Source organism: Phasianus colchicus, chromosome 7 (genome assembly GCF_987193195.1).
Source record: "Phasianus colchicus chromosome 7, bPhaCol1.hap1.1, whole genome shotgun sequence".
Classification (NCBI taxonomy): domain Eukaryota; kingdom Metazoa; phylum Chordata; class Aves; order Galliformes; family Phasianidae; genus Phasianus; species Phasianus colchicus.
Genome location: NC_143442.1, coordinates 20,362,071 through 20,376,627, shown reverse-complemented (window position 1 = coordinate 20,376,627; position 14,557 = coordinate 20,362,071). Strand labels below are relative to the sequence as shown.

The following is a 14,557-nucleotide window of genomic DNA, read 5'->3' as shown; positions in this document are numbered from 1 at the left end:
TGGAGTTGATTCTCATGATAGTGGTCTATCTGCATATGAAGAAGGCTGTTTTGCTCTGATGTGGCATCTTTATAGTGAAAGTGTGTGTTCTTCTGATGGCTGGCCAGGAAGCTAATCCTATGGAACGGATAGAGGAAAGAAAGCATTCCTAACAACACTTTGTTTTTCTTAAAATAGTTTAAAATTACAGTGGAGAAGTGCTCTAAAACATGGTGTTTCTGTACCTTGCTGTTAACTTAGCTATTTGCCAGAAAGCAAGGAATTCTGATAACTCTAATGGGGAGGTTGCTGCTATTTGTAGTGAGGGTTCTATTAGCTCTGCATTTTAATCAGATGAAAGGAATTACTGTGTTAATGGATTTATGTGGTTACTGGTTTCTGTCTTTAGAATGTGTGTTACTTTTGGTAGTGCCTTAATGGTCACTGATTGCTGTTTCCATTTGAGCTTATGTGCTGGTAATTAAAAACAAAAATAATTAAAAACAAAAAAAAAAGATAGAATTGGCTAAGAAAGCCGTAGTGGGACAAAAGCTTTCAAAGTTTATTTACTTGGAAAGGTACTTATATTCTTTTTCATAAGCTACATTGTAGATATTTTTTTCCATATTTTCTAACCTCACCATTTTGAGTATTGTGCTGTGTTCTGGCTCATTTCTAATCACATCACAAAGTTATGAATGGTCTAAAACATATAATTAAGTTCCTGCCTAAACCGGCAGGTTTAGTGATGCTTTGAACTTCACTTTGGTGAAGATGGTGATTTTATCCAGATCCTGTACTATGACATCAGTTTATTACCTGAAGAAATCATTTTTCTTGTGAAGCGTTAGAGGAATGTTGAAGACAAAAATGAGAGACTTCATAGCTTTAGTCACATCTTTTCACCAGCATTACGAGAGCTGTGGATTTGGGCATCTTCTGTTACATGTACAGTTGATAGGATAGTGACGGACTGTATTTATCTTAGTGTAGCGCTAATGAAATATAAGGGTGATAATTTAGGTTATTTAAGTACTGTTCCTTTTGTTTACGTGTGTTCTGAAGCCATTGGGTTGGAGGTCCTGATGCCTCAGGCCTGCTTTTTATAGTCTTCTGAATGAGGAATTTGCACCATTTCAGTGGGATTCACTCTGCCACTGTTAATGGTGGTATGGTCATTTGTGTATGTCACATGAAGGTGCTCTTAGTCAATGTTTTGACAGTTCTTTGGTTGTTGTTTTCCTCAAATGGATTTTGAGAAGTAATTTTTGTTTGAATGTAGTTGGTGTTAAGCATCACCACTTTGTATCTATTAAAATGTCATCTTTAACTAGACTTGTTTGCTGCTTTCTTTCCAATTGTTTACATAACCCTGACCACCAGTGCTACTACTAGTTAATACTAGTTAAAACCTGTTTTAATCAATGCTGCTTAAGCGTGGGTATAAAGATATAAAAGTATTGTTATATGCACCTTGTTTTGGAAAAAGAAACTATTTTATTTTCATATTCTGGACTTATTTCTGTGATGAACATTTTGACCAATATGCTTCAATAATGAAACTTTCAACTTTTATCTTCCAGCAAAATTCCAGCCTTTCTGAATGTAGTGGATATTGCTGGCCTTGTGAAAGGAGCCCATACTGGCCAAGGCTTAGGAAATTCCTTTTTGTCTCATATTAACGCCTGTGATGGGATCTTTCATCTGATGCGTACGTAAACTCCATTTTTTTAAGTTGACTCTATAGCTTAAGGACAGCATTGCTGTACTTTAACTAATAACTGTTGAACAAATAGCCATTAAAATGTAACTGCTTTTACTCATCAACTCAAAGTTGTCAAGTTCAGGGTTCTCCCTACTCACTCCCTCCCCCAGAAAGCCCAAAAACACTACCACAAACTGAAAATAACTCAAGAACCTCACCTTCTGGTGAATAGTGAGTATCTTTCTTTATGGTCATTGTGCTGGAGACTTAAAAGTGAATTGAATTTTTGGAAACATTGATAAAGGCTGCTCTGAAAGCAATGCCTCCAATTTTATTACATTGGCCCATCAGAAGCAGATGTGGATGGTCGAATCTTCCCACCAGTATTCCAATACATGCTGTTGCTGCATGACGGATGGCAGCTGAGGGGTGGTCTGACAGAATGGCCTCTGACATGGAAGTGCAGATGTAGCAAGGGTGTGTCATTGAACTTTTCCATGTGGAATGAGTGACACCAGTTGACGTTCCACGATGCTTGTTGAGTGTGTATAGAGACCAAACAGTGGATGTAATACAATGAGGTGGTGGATGGTGTTTCGGCGATGATACCGTGTCATGGCACCTGTGAAACAGTGGTCACCTCCACTGCTGCAGATTTTTGAGTGCAGTGTGCACTCTTGTTCGTCACAGTCAAAAATATGTAACTAATGATGGTGACTGTTGGAAAAACAGGATTTTGTAGCCAAGGATTTGCTCTATCAAATAGTGCTTTTTGTGTTTTAGTTTCTGTGGAAATAAATAGGAGGCATTACTTTTGGAGCAGCATACATAGAAATGGTTGGTAGAAAAAGAAAATACTGAGTTAATAGCAAATTCAAGAATTTTGTTCTTAAGGGCAAGCCTTACATCTATCCTCGTACTGATTTCTCTGTGACTTACACTGGAGCCCTGTGACTTCTGAGTACTTTTCATTTAGACCAACACAAAACCTAAAGGCGTGGAATATTACAGTAGTGATTTAGATGGTTAGAACTGTACTCCTTTGAACTTGAGCATATACTTTGAGTAGAATAGCAAATCATGGGACACTGATTGCAGCTAAGCACTTAACGTTGTTAAAAATGCTCTGAGAAGGTGAGGACAGATCTTCAGTTGAACAGAGTGAAGTAAGTCCTTTGATCTTCTGCATTGCTTTAGGAAGTAGTTCCACATGTGAAGGCTGTACTGATACATTTGTGTATTGTAAACATTCATGTTCTGATATCTGGGAACCTTTTCTACAGTATCCCTAAGAAAAAGGGGAAATCAGTCTCTCAACTGCCGTACTGGGTTTTTAATTACAGTTTTGTCTGATGTAAGTTGAGACCAAGTGATAAAATGTTTAGACTTGATCTGCTTCATATTTATGTCATATCTGACATATTTATGTCATATTTAATGTTTGTGAAGGAACAAGTAGATATAATATCCAGTACAGAAAATGCTTTTTAATGTATATACTGAATTATCCGATGTGTTGTCTCAGGCTATTAAAAAGGTTAATACCATTTGTTGTCATTTTTGGGGTTTGAAAAAGCAGTGAGACTGTTATTGTGGGGTTTCAGACCATTCAGGTATTTACTTTGTATTTGTTGAATTTAGATCTTTCAATTTAGTCTTTCATGTACTTGTCATGAAAGACAAGTACAGGGCTTTCATGGATTCTGAAACGTAACGGTTGTGAAATGATTGTTGTTCTTTTCCTTCAGGCTTTGAGATCAAAAAAGATGATCGAATTGTTTGTTAAATCCTGCTTTTTCCTTTTTCTTTTTTCAAAATCTTAGTCTTCCCCTGCTCTTGCTAGACATGTTGTAGCCAGTATGCAAGCTAGTCATGAGGTACTGTAAAATTTCTCTCATTGCCCAGTAAGAACAAAGATCTTTCCAAGTGTTATTTGGAGGTGTGAATAGTGCTAGTAAGTAAAAACAAAAAAAAAAAGCAACCAAAAACTAATGCAAAGTAGTCTAATTAAGACACAAACAACTACGCTTTTTTTCCTTTTTCTTCCTGAAAATTGCATTATTTCTGCTTTCTTTTTCCCGCAGAACTGTAAAGGTAAAGATATGGCACTGAAAGCTATGAGTAGCCTCTCTAGCAAATTAAAAACAAGGATCTACGGTTTACACAGCACAAACTCTTGTTAAAATTTGTAACTCAGACAAGTTTTTTACATATCATGTCGAAGTATTAAAATGTATAAACTTCTTCTATGTGTTGAAATGCTTTTTACACTCATGCACCTTTCAAAATTATTTCCAATCTAAAAATTCTTTCTTACGAGTCTGTGGCACATCTGGTGCATGCGCTATTTCTGTCAGATTTTAGAGACCACACAAACTGTTTTTCTGAATCCTTAAACTTTACAGGTCCTGAGAGGATGAAGCTTCTTTGTTGCCTTTTATCAGAGCTCAGTCCAAATTCATAATGGGCCTTAAGCTGCCTTAAGGAACGAGTGCCCGGGGAGTGGCCATCAGTTCTGAGCCCAGCTCTTAGGCACTGGATTTCTGTAGCAGTGCAGAAGATGACTTGACAGCAATCCAAACAGATTGCTTCTGTTATGGGGAGAAGATGTGGACTGGTAGGTGAGGCTTTGTGTGCCAGCAAGATGGGAAGTAGGTGTTACTGAAGATTGAAAAATGATGGTAACAGAAATGCTCTTGGGGAGAGATGCACTAAGAAGTGATCTGGGAAAATAAGCAGAACTGACTAAAAAGCTGCTGGGCTCTTGCATGGCTTTGTCAGGTAAAAATCAGAACAAACTGGTCGCCAACAGGGAGATCACTTAAAAATGGAAGAGATTTTTAGGTCATCACTTTTCAAAGCGTGAAAAATTTAGTGTTTGTCTTCACTTGTGCTTTGAGTTGATCTGGAACAAATTTTCACCTCAGAGCACTGAAACTGTTGCTCCCAATCCTTATCCTGTTGTCAGGCATCACCGCTGCACGCGTTAATGGCTAGCATGTGCAGCAGAGCCTGTCAGAGAATTGGTCTTTTCTTCTCTTTGCATGGCAGGCAGAAGGTCAAAAATGGGTTATTGTGGGGTCCTCAATATATTCAGGCATGCGGATCTTGAAGAAAGACTTGTTAGGCAAACTGGTGGGCACATCATCCTGAAATTAAAAAGTGTGGGTTTGGGTTTTGTGGAACTTAACGGTCGTTATCAGTGTAATCGTCTAATTTCTCCAAAAAGGTAAGTAGGTAGGTGTGACTTGGCTGCAGATCTGAAATGTGTCTTTGCCCAGCCATGCAGTTGGGGAGGACAGTGAGAGGAGAGGCAGAAGAAAAATTTTCTGGGAAATAAGGCTTATCAGCTTCTCAAAAGATTGGATTTATGTTACCGGACACCATCAGAACAGGATTAGTGGAAAAATAATTTTCCTTGGTTATTGTTTTGCTTTTCCCAGACAGCAGGTTTACTCTAGACAAATGGACTTTGAAAGTTTTTAAGACTTATATTGCTGAAGTTCCTGTATGTTGGCTGTATTTCTTTGATTAAGCATCTCTTACTTTGCAGGTATTTTGAGATATGACTTTTTGTGTGTGCTTGAATTTGTAGCAAACATAACTTTCATTGTGTGGAAAAATGTGTTAATCCTGAAAAGAAAAAACAGATATCCCATGTTTACAAATAGCTTTTTATGCAGATCTCACTAGACTCATTTTATCTTTGTATTGATGAACCCTATTCAGGATATTTGCACTATTCAGTTTCTTTGCACTGAATTTCTGTTCCTTTTAATTTAGTTGCATAGCAGGTAATGTAGTGAGACAAACTTCAGGCATCTCACTGAAGTTCTAGGGTAATGGTTTAGGTCCTGTTTTTCTTTATTCACTGCAAATATATTGAATTTTGCCTTCCTTAAGATAAGAGGTCTGTCTGTAGCTGGTAGCTCCCATAGCAGGATTCCCTGGTGCTTCCCCTGAGCTACCCGAAGGTTGCCAAGGAAGGTTGTTGCCTTCACTTTGTCCACCGCAAGGCACTTAGGTTTGACAGCTGCAGCTGTAATACCCTCAGCAATAATTATAATTACCTTTCTATTGAAGCAGTGGAAGTTGTGTATGATGTTTGCCTGCGTTTCTTGCATAGTGTAAAGCTAAGGTGATAAGAGATTTCTCTAATTCTTTGGTTTCCTTACTTCATTTCAATGCAGACAAGTACCCCCGGGGCCTTGAAAAGGTCCTCGTTTTCAGTCTTCAAACTTCTGTATCCTAGATACACTGTTACTTTCGCTGCGACATAGTGTTTGTGTAAATCAAGGAAAACAATGTTTTCATGCTTTAACTACACTTGATCTACAATGAAGCAGCAACAAACCGGAGGTAGGGCAATAGCCTAAGTGAAAGAAGATGACCTGCTGGAGTAGGGCTGTATTTTTGTGTGATTAGCAATGGTACTAAGGGGGTTCTCTTAGCTCAGCAAATAAGACATCAAGAGGAGAGTATATTTTTTGTTTGATATTTGCTATAGCTTTTTTTCCTCTTAAAGTGCACAAATTGAAATGGAATTACTTTGAGGTAAACAACTTGATCTCAATACTTCTTTTCTAATTTCAGAGGTTATCTCTGGGAGGAAAGGAGTATTTTTTATTTCTGGCCAAATCTAAGTGTGATAACCTTTGTCCAGACATGCTTTACTCACTTATTATTGGCTGAATGAATGGGGAATTAGCATTAAATTTCTTTTTTTCCTCTCCTGGATAATAGCATGTACAGCATTACTACCAAAATAACCTGGTGTATGCTCTAGACTGGTTAAGTCCTGTTCCATTTATTGAGTTTCATTGTTTAGTTTGAAGTGGTTCTGTTGGTTCTGTTGCCCAAGTTTCAGGTGGATTTATAGTTTCAATTACGGTGGGAATGTTTTCATAGTGACATGAGGCAGCCTGGGGAGGGCTGTCATATTGTTTCTTCCCTGTTTATATGGCCCTAACTGTTTTAACCTCTTATGGCAGATCTGTTCCAGGTACTTGTAGAAAAGAAAATGACTTTCTTTGGATTAAAAATGGCAACCATACTAGAAGTGCAAATTTAAGAGTTGCCCTTAGCTAATACTTCAGTGAGGAAATAGCAGGTGTCAGTTGTGTCCTTGCTACCACTCTCAGTCAAGTATTGAGTATTCTGGATGTTAAGCAGCCTTGTACAGCTCTTAATGCTTTTGAGGTTCCTTTTGTACTGATATGTACAAGCTTGCTTTTCATTAGTTCTTTCTCACATAAAAACTGTTCGTGATGTGGGAGAGGAGAATATTTTTTTCACAGAATTATTACTTTTATTTTATTCTAAAGCTTTTTTTTTTTTTTTTTTTTTTAATGGATGATATGAGCAGGAGTGCTAGATTCTGCTTTCTACCTTACAGTGGTTCTGTATCAGCAAGCAGAACTGGAGCACATGGGTAACAACCACATCTGGCCTGTGTAACCCTATTGATCCTGCAGTATGGCCAGCTGTGGAAAAGTTGCTTTTAAATTTCCTAGGGCTTTCACTTAGGCAAATAAAATTAATTTGTTCACCAAAAGGTGAACAAATATGTGTAAAACTCACATTTTGTACCTTAGAACTGATTGCAGTATGCTCTTCTGCTTTGTCTTCCGTAGAAGAATGAGCCTCCTTTCCTGAGCACATGGGTGAGGGCTGTGGAAAAGGTGCTGGAAAACTATCAGCACTCTAATGACTTATCCTTGTCTTTGGTGAATAATGGGTCACCAGGCTGAGTGAAAGTGACACCTGAGCTGTAAGCTCTAAGCTCAGGTAACTGTGGCTTAACACACAAACTCAGATAAGGGTTTGAATAGTCTTTATTCTTAAACTTTGGCACAAGTGGTTGTTCTTTGAGAGATGGATAAGCCTGGGAGTAGGGAGCAAAAATGTTGTATTGCAGAGTAGCATTCTTTTAATCTGTGATGATGAAACAAACGTCTCTGAGAGAAATTTTCTTTCTTCAGAAACAGAATGGGAGCTGTGAACATTCAAATGTTTATGTTACTATTCAAAAAATCCAAAGTGTCTTTTGCATTGAAGTTTCCTTTTGCTGTCCCAAGTTAAATTTAGATTGTAATGTACCTAGGGGGCTTCTTTTCCGTCTCAAGTATGGTAAGTTCTGCAGATTTAGTAAATTACTTATGCTCATTGAAAAGGAAATTTATTGTGCTTAAGTTCTTCTCTAGCCTTTATTATAGTTTGTTAATGCTAGAATTGTAAGTCTGATGGTAATTGAAGTTACAAAGGATTTTGGAGCCCACTTTGCCATTCATCTTGAGCCTAATACATTGTATCTCTCTTCATCCAATGTCTTTTTCTCATCAGAACAGATGAAAACATAAAAATTTCTTATCTAAAGGCCACCACCCTTGTTGGAGTAGTAGCATCTAATGCCCGTTCTATTTATAGATGAATCTTGTTAAATTTCCTCAGCAGGGACTTAAAGCTATGACCTTCTAGGCCGGAAGCAGGAGAGCTACCTACTGAGCTACAAGGAAAATCTCTCAATTCTAAAGAATACATAGAAAAATTTCTAATATACTGCGCTATGAGTCATAAAGTACTTGACCAGTAAACCCCCCCTCCCCTGAGAATAAAGACCAGGCAGGTTGTCTTCACTGACTCATTGCTATTATTTGACCTACGACTACTTTTGTTATAGATCTGTGTGTCACATAGCAGTGTATAATTGCTATTTAGGCAGTACAGGTGAGACATTTTTCTCTGTAATATCTTAAAGAAATTATCAGGATGTGACAGTGTATTCAAAAACAGTCACCTAAACACACTCAAATGTCTGTCTCCTTAATTGGATGTTGTTATTGTTGGGGTAAGGTATCTTGGCTTTACATGTAGTTTACTATCTTGTAAGTTATTTTTTTGCTTTGCTGTGATCTTTCTTGAAAGCTTGAAGGTAGCAGTCCTGCAGTATTTTTTAATTTTTTTTTTTTTTTTTTTTACTTCTTGCTATACTATGAAATGTGAAAACCTGTTTTTCTTTGGTTGGAGGAATACCACGTTAGAAAAGGTAAAACCAAGAATTCCTTGCAAGAATTTGGAAACAGACAACTAGCTGGATGTTGATCAGCATCACTGTGTTAGGTATGGCAATTGTTTGAGAAAGATGAGTAGTCCGTAGTCTGAGAATGTTGTAGTTTCACATTCTAAAAGTTGCTTTCTCAAAAGAAGCTGTTTGTCTTTTTTATTTTAACAAGTGAAGTTTTCATTAGAACTTTGCATTTAATTTTTAGAAGCACTTCTTGTTTCCTAATTCATCTGTAGACTTCCCAGAAGGAAAGTGTGGCCATATTCCCTAATCCATCTGAGGACGTAGCTCTGTGTTTGCTCTGGAAAGAGCAGAAGCAGTTAGTTCTTGTGCTCGTGGGTCATCACTATACCTCGTCACTATGGCAAGGGAGTATGCAAGTGTGCCAGTATCAAATGAGCTGGTTTACTTATTGCTGAGGCTGCTGTGAATTTAGGTGGCTTCACAGTAAGCAGACAAGGAGCAATTGCAAAAGTGACCATATTGCATCATCTGTGGGATCGGTGGCCTCTAGGTGGGGGAAACGAATGCATCAGCTCCTGCTAGATCTACAAGCAGTGTAGTTTTTTGGTGCCTTGAGGCTTCTTGTATCTTCCTGTTCCTGAAAAAAGTGCTAAAATCTAAGATTTTTAAGCAAGAAAAAAATCTGGACGTTAATCTAGCTGAAGAAGACAGAAAATATATTTGAAGTACTTGTGAAGAAGGGCAGTGGTGAACACCGAACACTCTCTTGGGCTGGACCAGTGTATTTTACTTAAAAGAACTTTGCCATGTCGTGGGCTCGTGTTCAATTCACATTCTTAAAACCATTGGACTTAGGTTTGTTGTATTTACATTAAAATAACATTTATGCTTACAAGTTGCTGCAAGTACAGTTAATGTTTTGCTGCATCGTTTTGTCCTCAAAAAAAGAATTAAATCCTCTGAGTTGTCTGTACTTGATGGTATAGTCAATACATGGTATATTACCTGCAGTGCTACTATATTACATATGTTCTGTTATCTGCAGCTGTATTTGTGTACATAAATGTTTCCAGACTTCTCCAACCTGCTCACCTCGATTTCTTCCTGATAATGTATCTTTATGTAGCTGAAGTCAAGCAGTATTTCCCTGGTGTGGATCTGTGAGACTGCTTTGAACTGAGTGGTGGGGAAAAAAATCCTCGAAAAGAAGCCCAGGAAATAACTGGACTTAATTATTATTCTGGCTAGAAATTATGAATCTTAGACTAACTAAAATGAGGCTACTGACTTAGTTGGGATGTGTAATTGCAAGTCTTAGTTAAAATACATTTAGGCAGACCTGTCTCAGGTCCTGTGTAATGTCAATTTAATGCTTCCTTTTTCTTTGCTGTGGTTCTGTGAGTGCCTGAAAGTCACTGACAGCAATTATTGCATATTAGAAAGCCAAACAACATGTTTACCCTTACCAAAAGAAAAGCCTTAGGACGTGTATATCTAATCAAAATCTCTGCGCAGTAATCCAGTTTGTATGCAGCCTTTTCTTTTAGTCTGAGACTGTTTAATAAGCTGACAGAAAAACCTTTGCTTAAGTTTTCTTTCAGAGTTGCTATTTATTGGAGCAGTCCCGGTTCCCACAGTGACCAAAATGCCACTTCCAGAAAAATAGGTGCCCTCCCTACCCTAGTTCATGCTTTGTGCCTAACTTATACAACATGCTAAGTCTGTCTTTTGGTAGTGTTAGCAGCTCCATATTCAAATACTTTTTCTCATCTATATGCTGCCACTTTCTTGTGTGCTGATGGAACTGATTGTAGAATCACACAGTAAAATGGCTTTGGGAACCAGTTTTGTTTTAAAAAATAACCGTATTCTTTTTACTGGGTTATTTTAAAAACAGATCACTTTTCTAATCAGGTTTAGAATGTAACTCAAATAGTCATGCTGTTCCGGCTGAGGAAGCATTAGGCTCATTCAGTGAGTTGAAAAAATGCCCCTAAGAAGTCAACTATAGGAAATCTCTGATACAAATTGCATACTTTTGTTTTTTATTCTCTTTTTATTTTATTTCCCTGAAGCATTAAGCTTTCTCCAGGCTCTTTCTCATATCTCCAGGGTCTGGGATTCCCAAGGGGCAGTCCTAGCAGTAAAGACTGAAGCGAAGAAGGAGTTGGGTAACTCTACCTTCTGTGTGTAACTCTGCCTTCTCTGTGTCCTCCATTACCAGGGCACCCAGTTCATTCAGCAGCAGACTCACATTATCTCTATTCTTCCTTTTGCTGTTGACATACTTAAATAATTTCTTCTTGTTGTCCTTGACCTCCCTCGCCAGGTTTAATTCCAAGTTGGCTTCAGCCTTCTTTGTTGTATTGCTGCGTGCCCGTTCCTTTACTCCTCCCAAGTAGCCAGACCCTTTTTCCACATTCCATAGACTTTCTTCTTCCATTTGAGTTTTTCCATGAGCTCCTTGTTCATCCATGCAGGTCTCCTGTCTGGTTTTGTACTCTTAGGAAAGCACTCATCTGAGCTTGAATAAGTGGTGCTTGAATATCAACCAACTCTCTTGGGCACCCTACCTTCCAATGCTCTTAACCCATGGGATACCTCCAAGTAGGTCCTTGGAGAGTTCAAAAATTGACTTTCCTGAAGGTCAGGGCTGCCAGCCTTACTTTTTCTCTTGGGTTTATAAGTGATTTTTTTTTTTTTTAATTAATCATTTCTCTATGGCGTATTAACAGATTCTTGTGATTTGATTTCTCCCTGCTTTGGAACTTCCAAAGTGTCAGGTTTCCTGCAGTTATTTCATAGTGTATTTCAGAACAGATTTTTACTTCAGAATTTATTTTTTTTATTCTGTCCTGTGTGGAAGAACACAGTGAGCATTAGGCTGGATTTACGTGCGGGATGTTTATGTCAGCAGCAGTTGCTTGAGCAGCTTTGAAAGCTATTGTTTTCATATTGATGCCAAGGGGATTCTCTAGCCTCAGATAACAACCTGAAGTCTCACTGCTTGCAGGCAGTTAACAAATGCATTAAAATAATAACCCACAGGTGACTATCTGTTGTTGTGGAATACATCAGAAACATTACTTTTAGTTGTTAGTTTGAATTTTGCAGTTAAAGTGAAGCTTCAGTATTTGTACAAGATTTTCAGAGCCTCCTTGCTTATCCTTAGATATGGAATTTATTTTCTGAGAATTCAAGCATTATATGGTTAATTTAATCCCTGTGGAAAGTAGTTTAAAAAACTTTCTTGATGAAATCAACCACTACCCATCTTCCTTATTTTTTTCCCAGCCCTCTTCCTGCTCTGCCCTTGTCTCTCATTTCTCCCCAAAAGAACTCAAAACACTGTCAGACAGATTTTTCTTCCAATAATGACAATGGCAGATAAGCTCATATACCTCAAACTCAGTTCTAGTTAAAGTTATAAAAAATGTTTGAACATAGGTTTGCATTTTAATACTTACTAGATAATTGTTCATGAGATAACAGCTCCTTGAGGCTTACTAAATATTTTCATGCACCAGCCTTTGGTAATTTGATGTGAAAACTGATGTTTGTAAACTAAATAGTTGTGGGAATGAGAAGCCAAGTGTGTGAAAGTCAAGTGTGTTGCAAACTGAGGAAATGCACAGCAAGAAGAATGTGCACTACCTGAGAGGGGCTGCTTGCTTGTGGGAAGATAGGCAGCATGAGGCTTCAGGGTGAGCTTTGAAGTGTTGCAGCACAGAAAGATGGATCCGGTGAACATCACCATAGAAATTGTGTGTATGTATATTTTGTGTGCAAGATAGAAATATTGATGTGTCACGTTTTTTAATTGTTAGGGATGGTATGGCAAAATTGCCATGCGGAGGAAAAGTCTAATATCTTGGTATGTGCATTTAATCTGTCCAAAAGAGCAAACACTTAAATGTTTTAATAAGCAGACATTTATTTCACATTTAATTACAAGGCAGACTATAAATTGTTTGTCTGCTTATTGCATTTTTTGACTTCTCAATTTGTCTTTCAAAATTTTCTAACATAGCTGAGCCAGTCAATACCACTCCACCTATATTTTAATCTGAATTAACTGTGTGCTTATAGTGTCTTTTTGTTTGGAATTCTTTTGTGCTTACATTCAAGTGAGAAGTTTATCCTGCAGTACACGCTGTGGGTGTTATACTGATTTTTTTAATATCAATTTGTGTGCAGAAAGAAAATTAAACTTTATTGGACTATGTCGAGTTTAGAGAAAAAAATAGCATGTTTCTGTAGTGCTTCTCTTGGTCCAGAACTGCAGCAAGAGAGAGCTGAAGCACATGGCTGTGTCAGTTGGTTTAGAGACTTGAAAATAAAGAATTCCTTCAACTGCTTTGCAGTATTCCACTACTGTTTGAGATGGAAAAAAAAAATAGTCTTATGTTAAATTGATGTAATTTATATGTAACAAAGTAGTGCTTAAATACTGAGTGCTTTGTGCAGTTAGAGAACATTCTGAGCGCATGCAGAATGCCCAAGTGATGGGATCTAGCCTTAGCTCACTCTTTGGCTTTATCACAATAATAAATAATTTTCCCCAAGACATGATTCATCTTTGTAGTTAGTATGTTGAGCTTTTATTTGTAGCAATTATGTTTAGTCATTATGATAAAACGTATAATAAAAATGTTGCTAAAGAAGAGTTAAAAACAGCTCTGTTTTCTTTTTATAAGCCACCTGTTGCCTTAGATGCAGAAGTACATAAATTCAAACAAAGTGCTCATCACTTGTCAGCCATCAGTGGCAGCATAGAAATTACTTGTGGTGCTTGCTTTGCAAGAAGTTCTTTTGTGTTTGTGACATCAGCTTTGTTTTATACAATTAAAGTATTACACGCTAGAATAATCTAAATTGCAACCACTAAATGGTGATGTAGTTCTTTTTTCATAGAGTTGAATTTGTTTACTGATTGTATGCAGCTATTGACTACTGTTTAACATGACACGTCCCTTTCGCCTTGAACAATCTTTGGAAAAGGTGTTTTTTTGTGTCCTGTTCTTGTCTGCCACTCTTTCCATTCCCTTTCTCTTCTCCATTGTGGAAGGCTTGTCTCGTGCTTTTATTTTTTCTAAACAAGTAGATATAAATACGTATTATTCTTTAGTGTATATATATATATATATATATATATATATATATATATTTTTTTTTTAGATAGCAAATTAATGGCACATAACGATATTGCGACATAGAGAAGTCTTGCAGTAAAGTGATCTGGACTTCAGGAGATGTTTAGTTTCATAGGAACAGTTTTTGTCATAATTAGAGCAGTTATCACTTGCATGCTTTAAAATAAAAGTCCAAATCAAACCTCAATTTTGATATTACACTTTTTTCCAATTGTGACCCCACTGTACTAATGGCTGTAGATAAACTGCTAAACGACCTTCCATTGAAGTTACCTCATTTGTGACGTCTGCTCCTCTGTATTTTTTTTATTTACATGTCTTTGCACCTAAAACTGAAGAGGAAGAATTTGTGTATGTCTAGGTTATGATTTCCTCATTTTAAGGTGTTTTCCTTGTGGTGAAGCAGATATTCAGCCCTGTAGAAATACAGGGGGAAGGTATTGTGTCCTCCTCAAAGTCTGTACTCTCAAGTAAGGAATATTTTTTTAAATTATATTTTAATTTTTTTGTGTTATTTAATAGTTTGGTGAAATTTGTGTAGATTTTTATATGCTAGTTTTTCTAACATGCCTGTCTTGTTCTGTGTACCCTTAGTAAAGGAATAGCATCTCTTCACATTTCCTTTACACTTAATTTAAATCCAAGTCATGGTACCCACGTGAAACAATTAGGTTATAACAAATGTGTACCATT

At 37.3% G+C, this 14,557-nt stretch overlaps 1 protein-coding gene across 1 annotated transcript in view; it reads left to right on the top strand.

Moving 5' to 3' along the window:
- The window catches only part of OLA1 (Obg like ATPase 1), an 86,217-nt gene that overhangs the window by 3,773 nt on the left and 67,887 nt on the right, over positions 1–14,557 (top strand). The window contains exon 4 of the mRNA XM_031599452.2: positions 1,563–1,690. Coding sequence (XP_031455312.1) covers positions 1,563–1,690 — 128 coding nt within the window. The remainder of the gene's footprint in view (positions 1–1,562; positions 1,691–14,557) is intronic.